Below are 10,874 nucleotides of genomic sequence, written 5' to 3'. Positions count from 1 at the left end.
TTGCATTATGATCAGTTGATATGGGCGAAAAATACACTTCTCAAAATGTTATTTGCAATGTTGTACATTGTGCACATGTCTCGGGCACTGGGCTCGAACAGCTAGTGAACATACTGTACATATACAATGTACGTAGTAAACTGCATTACACTGAAGATAGGTCAAACTTTCGGGCACTAGTTTCTAGGCCATCAGTTCTTGGAAATTGACAAAAACATCATTCCACCTCCCCTCCCCCCCCCCCCAAAAAAAAAAACAACCAAACACCCACGCACACACACACACACACAAACACACACACAAACACATGTACAACTGACAGATCAAAATGAGGACAAAGGCACATTCAATTAGAACAAGTCATAACAGTATTTTATTCTATTTTCACTAAACATGCATGATTCATATAGAAAAAAAGAAACACAATACACTCTCCGGTTGTGGATCTGGAAAATACATGTACTGGATATGAAACACGCGACTAAAAAAAAAAAACATAACTGAAAACGATTCCAAGAAGATGTGGATAAAAAGAGAAATGCCTTTCTCTTGGCCAAGCATATTACTTCTGCTGCCGCATTCTGTTTTAATTGTGATTTTAGAACACATAATGCGTAAATTGGAGAAGAAAACAGAACAGAGCCCTAAGAGCAAAGAATAGACAGAGCATGAACACGTATTGCAGGTAAGGACAGGCAGGAATTAAAAACTGATTGTGCATCACTGAAAACCTTCCCAGATGTTTTGAGTATTCCAAGAGAGTTCTGATGCTCTTAACCCCCCCCCCCCCCAAAAAAAAAAAACACAAAAAAACACAAAAACAAAAAACCAAAAAACACACACACAAAACACCAGTAATAATCAGTTGATCATACATACACAAACAAAACAAATGACAAGCAAATGAATGATGTTAGTACGCGTTGCTGGTTTATACACAATCAGATTCACTTTGACAAAACCATAAATCTAAAAAAATAACTTGCCTATATCAGATCATCAATGACAAAACTTGTGCTTTGCCAGCATCCAGTAAAAACCTTACGTTGCCAGCCGAGAGGGAAAAGACATTACTTTCACGCAAAAAATAATGGATCTTTTTTCCCCCTTTTGTGATTCTTGTGTCGTGATATTTGTGATGATGAAAGCAACTCCATGGCACAACCCCCCCCCCCCAAAAAAAAACCTCAAAAACCCTGAACAAATATTGATGCACATTTTGGAGGTACGGTGTGAAAAGCCATCTGACCATAAACACTCATTTGACCTCTAGCCATCTGCCTGTGATGTGTCTGAATGGAGGAAAGCACGGAAGTCATCCTTCATTAGCCACAGGTGGCAAGAGCGGTAGATGGGACGTGCATACTACAATATGTCAACATCCACAAAACCCTCTTCATTTAATGCAAGAAAGACTTCAACACAGGCCGATGGCCCCCTGAACCAGACGTTTTTCTTTGTTTTTATCCCCATTTCTTTTGGCAGACGATGAGCCATTTACTTGGTGGCATTTCACCGTGTCACTGTGTGCATGTTTCAGGCAGCATTCTCCACCTCATCCCCCTCCCCAACTCTTGCATATAACATCATGAGAAAAAACATATAAACATATCAAAAAGGACCTTCAATACTATATAGACGATATTGAGATATCTATCATAAACGTATAATTGTAATGTTATGGAGTAAAGGGAGTCAGTTTCATGAATTTTCGGTGTGCAATGGGAACCACTCCACACGGCAGGTCTGAGCTCGGTTACAGTGGCACATGGTGGTCATGGATAAGGGTAAGTGAGAGATGTGGAGAAGCCCGAGAGCAGGCATACTGAGATTATGCGTTCATCTGTCATGGTTGGTGAACAGTTTGAGTGGGTCTGACTCTGAAAACAGTCTGATTGTATAAAGGCTACAAGTCGATGCACAAAAACTGTCAACTAATCTATCCATGAAAAAAAAAAGAACGTTTTTGCTTGCTTGCTTTTTAAAAAGAGGAAATCACATAACACAGAAGAGCTGAAAGCTCAAGTCAATATGATTTTTTTTTTTTTTTTTTTAAGTGCAAATTAGGTATACTGTATCTTCAATGTGAGTGCTTTTGATGCAAGAAACAGTCCGATGGTATTGTATATAAGAGCTGTTAGCTCAATACGTACGACATGCGGATAATGAAGTGTAAGCCAATGAGATTGGCAGTGCTCTCAAAGTTTCCTCGTGAATGAGTTTACTGCCGCAACAATTGGAAAACTGTCCAACTTTCTTGACTTTGCCACGACATTCTCTCTCACGCCTCTTTTATTTACAAACACGCTCAGATAGCTGCCAGCACAAACTCCAATTTTGTTTGTTTGTTTGTTTGTTTCTCACAAGTTCAGACTGCTCTTGTAAGTCTGCGGCCTACATCGCTAACAATTGCTCACCGGAAAATATTTCAGGTTTCACAAAGTCAGGTGCAGTTTCAGGGACATGTATACATGATCTCTTTTAATGAGTTTCTGTGATTAATACTCATTTTGTACGATGGAAGTTCTGTCTTTGGCTAAAATAACACATGCTCTAATGAAATATCGAAGGTAAAAGTGTCCTAGTCAGATTCTAAAATGTTGCACTGCTCCTGAATATATAAATAAGCCTGCCTTACTTTCCCATTTGGTAATGATTTTACATGAATAAAAAAAGAAAGAAAGAAAAGATACAATTCACTGAATATAATATATAGATGAGTGTAGTCGTCAACCCCACGTCGTATCGGTACAAATATGACCTACGGACATCTACTTGCTGAAATGTGATGGAGAGTGTGTAACAGATGCGTTGGTGATGATGGGGTGGGCGTGTCCAGCCAGCCTAGAAACCATGGAGCTTGATCTGGTCCTCCTTGCAGAGCTGGACCTCGCAGAGGAGCTTGCAGACGCTGTTGCGCTGGTCCCCCTGGAGCTGGATCACGGTACCGTACTCTGGGTGGTCCACAACTGTACCATTGCATGCGAATTCCTGGAGGGCCAGAGAGGGGATTGGAAGGAATTAATGGCAGCCGTGAGGAGCGAGAGGAAGCATGGCCACAGGGGCGAGAGGAAACATATGGTAGGTATGGAAAGTTATCATTTACGACCTTGCATTATAAAACCAACAAAAAGTTGCAACCTTGATTTTACAAGAGGACTCAACTAGAAATATCACTGAAGGTGATTAATACCCCCGCCCCGTGACGACAGTCTTACCCAAGGAATGATCTTTCCTTGATCTTCTGCCATTTAAATGCCGTTACCATGGCAACGCAGCTTCCGACACGTCCGAAAAATATGTCTTGCACATCTTCCCACCAAGACTATTGTGTGTGCCACATTTCATAAGCTTTTGTCAAAAACTGAGGAAGTAGTCCAATCCACAAGATCTTTCCTTGATCTTCCGCCATTAATATGCCGTTACCATGGCAACACAGCTTCCGACACGTGCGAAAAATATGTCTTCCACATCTTCCCACCAAGATCAAGGTGTGTGCCACATTTCATAAGCTTTGGTCAAAAAACTGAGGAAGTAGTTAAATCCGCAAGATCTTTCCTTGATCTTCTGCCATTAATATGCCGTTACCATGGCAACGTACTTTCGGGTACTGTCAAAAAATGCGTCTTGCACATCTACAACCAAAGGCACACATCTGTACCAAGTTCCATGGAAATTGGGCAAAAACTGAGAAAATAGTTTGCAACACAAAATTTTCCATCATTTTGGCTCATAATATGTGAGCTGTTACCATGGCAACATACTTTTTGTCACTGTCAAGAAATGTGTCATGCTGACCTATATCCTAAGACAAACATTCAATATGAATTCCATGAGAATTGGAAGAACACTGATGAAGCAGTTTTGCCATGAAGCATTTTGCCCTATATTTTACCAATAACATGCCGTTACCATGGCAACGCACTTTTTGCCACTGCGGAAATATGTGTCTTGCACATTAACATATTTAGATGAACATCTGTACCTAATTTCATAAAAACCGACCGCCCGACCGACCGCCCTACCGACCGACCGCCTGACCGTCCGCTGATTCCTATATACCCCCTTCAAACTTCGTTTGGCGGGGGTATAAAAAAGGCGAAACAGGTTGACCAAGTCAATTGTGAGTCTTCCATATTTTTTTTAAAGAGCTATTCTTCTTCTACCTTATTGCTGAGTTTGGGATCATAATGAATAGAGAAAGTGGGTCTCCAGCAGCTTTTCTACAACCATTTTCTTTTTGGTAGAGTAGTGTGATCAGGTATGTCTAATAGAGGCCCCTTTTTATTTCTTGAAAAATCCTTTGCACACTCTCCACTTTCAACTCTGATAACTTTTGAAAGCATAATGCTACTGCTTTGAAAGATGGCATTAATCATGGACAGAATGTGTTACTAGTAACAGAGCATGCTCAATTTCAGCTTAATCAGATAGTCCTTTCATTGCTGTTGCTACTGTGGTTTACATTCTGTTTTTTGTCCCATTCACTGCACAGGTAACACTGTTTATTAAGATTAAGCACTTGAATAGACCCTGTACTTCAGAGCCTCTTTCCTTGGTGTGTTTTCTTTTCAATATTTAGATAGGTTAGGAGAGTCCATTAGAATTGAGTTACATATCATTCTAAAGCTTAGAGTCTGCTCTTTCAGAATCTGCCCTTAACTAAAAATCCATGTCTGGCGACTTTTTGTTGGTTTTGTGGTGCGGGGTCACATATGATAGCAAGATTGAATACAGAGAGAACTAGAAAAACACTCAGAGAACACAGACCTCTGCCATGCAGCTCATTTCCACCATTTCATGCATGATGCTGAAAATCATCACATTTCCCAATAAAGAAGCCTTCTGTTTATGTCATCCGCTTCCAGCTATGTGGTTATCTCGCCTGAGCAGAGCACATGCTTTATAGATCCGTATAACATGCAAACCTCAAATATCTGCAGCTTCAACTCCCAAGCTCACTGACCCTATCTGCCAGAAGATAAAAATCCTTAAAATTCCATGAAGATTCCAAGATCACTACACAAGTTTAACATCATCTGTTTCTTGTGTCATTATCAAACTTTTTCTGCAAGTTTCATCCACATACATTCCAAACTTTTGAGTTATATTGCAAACATAGAAGTTAACAAACCAATGGTGACAAAAACATAACCTTCTTGGTGGAGGTAAAGATAGATGGATGGAGAGATAGATAGAGAGACAATTAACAGATAGATGAAAACAGAATGGAGAGGAAAGCAAATGGTAGAGAAGGATGAAAACTATCTGCATTCTTGACATTATCATCATATAGTTTTTGGGGGGCTTGTTTTTTTTTTTATGTCTGAACTCTACAAAGAGCTTTTCCATTTGCAATTAAAGTACCGTAAATCCAAAATTCTCGAATGCATTTTTATTTTGTGAATTTCGCGAGAGCTAAGATTCGCAAAATCAAAATGCACGTGAAAGTTCTTGTCTACACGACATTTTATATGCTCAGGCGTGAGTTTCTTTAACTTGTCTCCCTCTTGCCTTGCCCGCCTTGGACTACTGAACATAACAATGTTGGAATTTCGAACCTTGGGTATTTGTTCCATGTTCAACATGTCACTGCCGGCAACCAGGGACAGCCTGGTGGTAGCGTCGCTACCCAGAAAGCAGTAGATGTACAGGTTCGAGTTCCACTGGTTCCTTTTTTCTGACATGTTTGTTAATTTACAGATCAGCAGTTGCGATCTTGACAAATTTAATTTGTAGAGGGAGACAAATTTAAGAAACTCACACCTGAGCCTTCATCCCTCTGAATAATATCTTGCTTTCATTTTATATGCTGTTCTCTACATTTGGCAGTGACGCAGGAATAGCCGCATGACGTTGTGAATACCTAAACCTGAGAAAAGCGGGGTTGACTTGATTCCTTCTAGCGCGAGGTTCTTCCACCCACCATTCCCGTTCCTGTGATTCAGACAAGCTGCTCTGTCCCACAACTACTGTATGACACTGCTTGAATCGCTACACACGTGCAGTGCTAGAAATGTTACAAATTTCACATTTTCTCTAAAGACACTGAAACTTTTTTCACTGTGATTTGATTTTGCATTAGCATGAAGTGGTGTTCATGACATTAGAAGACATTCTTTAAAAAAAAAAAAAAATGTTCAACATCAATTTCCAATCACTTATCTAATTAAAAATTATCAATTCATGGAGGTTGCCGTGGTGTTCTAAATCTCATCCCCTCCCCTCCCATGAGAGTAACTCGGTACTTTTTACTTAACCTGTAACTTCAATGCACTTGTACTCAGAAGCAACATTCCTGCATGTGAAGTTTTCCTTCATATCTTAAGGTGGGCTAGAAAGATCCAGTTTAATGAGGTACAAATCGGGGCGATTTAAAACTGAAAATCTCCTTTCTAAGAATTGCACCATAAAAATCATCCTTAATCTTGTGACTCTCTCTTGGTTGTGTGCGGCAAAGCCATGTACTCCCTCTGACTTACCTTCTTACATGCCTTGACAATTTTTTTGAAGTCGTATTTTTCGCTCAGTCCCTGGATTGTGGTCAGCGTTTTCCTGCCGTTTCTTTGCTGTATCCTATGGGAAGAGAAAGACAATTACGAAACAGACGAAAATATGTTGAGTTAGCAAGCACAGAGCACCACTCTTTTTGAATACAATTGTACAGTACAGAGCACATCAATCAGACACTTACACAGACCAATCAACTTACTAGATTTCACAGATTGGCCATCACAGTATGCATTCAAGCTTCTTTGAAAAGGGCTGTGATAATTACATTGTACATATCGTCGCTGGGGTGACAAGACCTCGGCTTGTATCTCAATTTCGGTGAAATTAACTTTTTTGGATTAATGGTCAGATAATCAGTTAAGTGATGTCCTGTCCAAATCCTAACTGTCTTAGCTCAGAACTGGAGCCGCCGCAGCATGTCAAAGGAGAGGCTATCCCATTTGTAGCAGAAGTTTAGCAGAAATAGCAGCAATTTATTAGTCAATCAACGCCCTTCTCAGTCAGAGTCTCCTCAAGGTCTCACTGGGGTTTGCCTCTCACAGGCAGCATGAATCTTGATTTGAGTGATGATCTTCTGCTTGCTTTGCTTGCTTTAGTAAGAGGGTCTCTGACAATGCTCGTGTTGTACTTACCGTATGTGAACGTAATTATTTGGGCCTGCCTCCCCGTCAGCAAACGCATCTATAGCAAGAAAGGTGGTTTGAGAGATGAGATTCATTAGCATTTCATTACTAAGCATATTCACCATCATGTTTATCATTGAAATTCCGAAGACACATGGTAACACATACATTTTGTACATCACATGAACTGATCTTTATCTTATTGTTTTCTGCATGTACCTGTACTCGTATTTCCCTTTGAAATTCTAAATGGTCATATGGTTTCAGTTCACAACTCTTGAATGTCACACATTTTAATACAACCGCTAATCACACAGTACTTCGTTTGGGGTTGCTCAGCGGATGTGGGTTTTTAAGGTTACATGCCATTGGAACATGTGTACATGATTCACATCATAAGTACAAAATAGCCATGCTGCTTCATTCTTTTTTTTTTCAGAAATAAACTAAAAATACCTTTCCTTCCTTGGCTTGATTGTAAATTTAGTTGTTTTTAGGCAAATACATGTACACCAGTAATTAATATAGTACAAGTTAATGTACAAGCGTGTACATGTATCTGCTCTGGAAATGTGCACACAATTGTACATCACTACATGTATGCTCAGTTGAAAATACTGTTGATGCGCAGCCTGCACTGCATTGGCATGCCCTTGTTAAAGACCCATGAACACACATTGTATGTTTAATGTACCTACACTTTGTGGTACACTGAGGTGTCTAAAAATACTGTTAATGCCAACAGGATAGCACAGTGGACTGTCACAGTGTTCAATAAAGACAAAAATGTTAAGGCTGTGTATTATTCATTGCCATTAACACCCTAAACTTTACCACAAAATTGATTCAGAGTATTTTCTTTACATGTGAGTAAATTTTCAGGCATATTGTGAGATAAATACATGTATTTATTGATAGAAATACATTAGGTCTAGATGGCTAGTACCATTACGTGGATACAGTGTAGGGTGTCAATATGTTGGACACCCAACTATACTACTACTCTAACTATTAGAGTAGTATAGTTGGGTGTCCAATAGCCCCGGAGACCGCGCCTTGTGGCGCGGTCCTGGCGGCTACCTCGCAGCTGAGCGGGAGCAAAAATCACGAATAACTCCATTGCCACATTCACAGCGACTTCACAAATAAAGCACGGCTAAATTTCTATCATAAACACAGTGACAATAAAAAATGAAATATGCATTACATTTTCGACTTGGTTCTTCTCACCCATTTATCTAGAAACTGCAAACTTTTTCACATTTTTTAGGAGTAATAAGCAGCCTGCCCTAGTGCAACAGTGGAGAGACTTGCTGCTATATCCATTAGTACGCATCTACGCATGCGTGAACAATGACGTCAACGTTACGGACGCTCAAGGATATGAATGATGCACCATCGCATGGTGCATATTACTAGTATAAGGTGAAATGAATATGCATCATGTAGCCAGCAATACAGCTGTCAATGCACTGCACTGCATGCATGCTGTACAATGTGCAAGTGATTGTGAGTTTTAGTGAGCATCGGTGAGCTGAAGATATTCGCCTTATAAGACAACATTTTCTGCATCATAAGCAATGAAATGCATCAAACAGTCACCGAAATGAATCATTTAGGTTTAATCGACCCATGTAAGTATTCCTAGTAGTTTTTGTTGAAAAATTAAGAAAATACAGCGCCGAAACAGCACTGTTTTGTACAACTCCTCGATCTGAATGCGAAAACGGCGCAGCCCCAATGCTGCACGTTGGGGCTGGTCGCAGTTAGGTGTCCAACATATTGACACCCCAATCACGTAATGGTACTAGCCATCTAGACCATATGTTTTTCTATCAATACATGTACTTATCTCACAATTTGCCTGAAAATTTACTCACATGTAAAGATAATACTCTGAATCATGACAAGTGCACGTTGAAAATGCGATTTGCTGGACACACACCAAAAACAAGCCACCAAGGAGTCCAAGATACATGCTTCGAACGCGTGGGTTATTTTGACACACTCAGTTGCACTATATTTTGAAACAAACACTCCTACCCTCTATTGACAATACGTGTGAAATGCACGCATTTGTAGAGTTTCTAATGCTTTTCCTATGTGCATTTATAATCTATGGTAAAATTTATCGTTTTGCTGTTGATCTTGTTGGGGAAATTACAGAATACCGGTTTTGCCTCATATAAATTAGCATATTGGTGCGTATAAGAGCCGCCGGAGGCGGGGCCTTCGGCCCCGCCTCCGGCGGCTCTCCCTTAGAGATGAATTTCAGCCCGAAGGGCTGAAATTCGTCTTTCCCGACGTTTGGGGCCCCCAAAAAGGCCAGAAACGGAACGGCCGTCAAAAAGTAGGTTGACCACACAATTTTTATGAAAATTGAGTGGTTTCGTCGGAAAACTGCTCTAAATCGAGATAACTCGAGTAAATCGACGATAAAGAAAATCGACCCGATTTTGACGGAACTATTTTAATCGTGATGACGTCATCACAGCTGGCAGCCCTTCTTCCTTCATCTCTTTTCGACACAAGTCATCACGATACAATCACACTACACACTAGTTTGGCAAGGCAGCGCGTATACGCGTATTGTCAAGAGACATGTGCGCACTCAACTGCTATACGTATTGTACACTGTACTACTAAACATGCGCGCGTTCTGCAGACTCAATACGCGCTACCACTGCCACACGTACGCATAAGCTGTTATGTGTACTGTACTGTACTGTTGTATTTGTATTGAGTGCATAGAGTCAACATGGTGGGCTGTCAAGCGCACCCACACAGTGCGTAAGCTCTACTGTAAGCTAGCACCAGCAATTAGATAAGTGATTGTTTTCTAGTCTCACCTAAACTGCTATCAATTTCTAGGATATGGACTATCCTCGACTCCTAAAAACGTGAGTATACATCGTAAATTCGGGTAAATTTTAACGGATAGTCTAGACTAGCATCGTCAGGATCTAGAACTACATTATTCGGGGGACACCCCCGAAACCCCCGAGAACGACGTAAGATACCACACTTCTCACCGCACAGAGCAAAGAAAACACACGTAAACAAATGCAATCGTCGACAGCCGAATCACGGACCGTATCGCAGATCGGATTAATATTTTAATGGTTGCTATCGGCAAGCGTAATTACGCTCTTTTCAGAGCGATTTGCGCTCTCCGTGATTGGCTGCCGGTATTCTGTAATTTACCCAAATCGACGATAAAGAAAATCGACCCGATTTTGACGGAACTAATTTAATCGTGATGACGTCATCACAGCTGGCAGCCCTTCTTCCTTCATCTCTTTTCGACACAAGTCATCACGATACAATCACACTACACACTAGTTTGGCAAGGCAGCGCGTATACGCGTATTGTCAAGAGACATGTGCGCACTCAACTGCTATACGTCGTACACTGTACTACTAAACATGCGCGCGTTCTGCAGACTCAATACGCGCTACCACTGCCACACGTACGCATAAGCTGTTATGTGTACTGTATGTTGTATTTGTATTGAGTGCATATAGAGTCAACATGGTGGGCTGTCAAGCGCACCCACACAGTGCGTAAGCACTACTGTAAGCTAGCACCAGCAATTAGATAAGTGATTGTTTTCTAGTCTCACCTAAATTGCTATCAATTTCTAGGATATGGACTATCCTCGACTCCTAAAAACGTGAGTATACATCGTAAATTCGGGTAAATTTTAACGGATAGTCTAGACTAGTATCGTCAGGATC

The 10,874-nt window shown here is 40.6% G+C and overlaps 1 protein-coding gene across 1 annotated transcript in view; it reads right to left on the bottom strand.

The window, feature by feature from the left end:
- Positions 1–350: 350 nt before the first annotated feature.
- Positions 351–10,874, bottom strand: part of LOC140245065 (eukaryotic translation initiation factor 1-like) — an 11,730-nt gene continuing 1,206 nt past the window's right edge. Inside the window, exons 2-4 of the mRNA XM_072324660.1 lie at positions 7,146–7,194; positions 6,483–6,576; positions 351–2,991 (exon numbers count right to left, since the gene is read on the bottom strand). Coding sequence (XP_072180761.1) covers positions 2,845–2,991; positions 6,483–6,576; positions 7,146–7,194 — 290 coding nt within the window. The 3' untranslated portion in view covers positions 351–2,844. The remainder of the gene's footprint in view (positions 2,992–6,482; positions 6,577–7,145; positions 7,195–10,874) is intronic.

Source organism: Diadema setosum, chromosome 22 (genome assembly GCF_964275005.1).
Source record: "Diadema setosum chromosome 22, eeDiaSeto1, whole genome shotgun sequence".
Lineage (NCBI taxonomy): Eukaryota > Metazoa > Echinodermata > Echinoidea > Diadematoida > Diadematidae > Diadema > Diadema setosum.
This window is presented reverse-complemented; position numbering and strand designations above follow the sequence as displayed.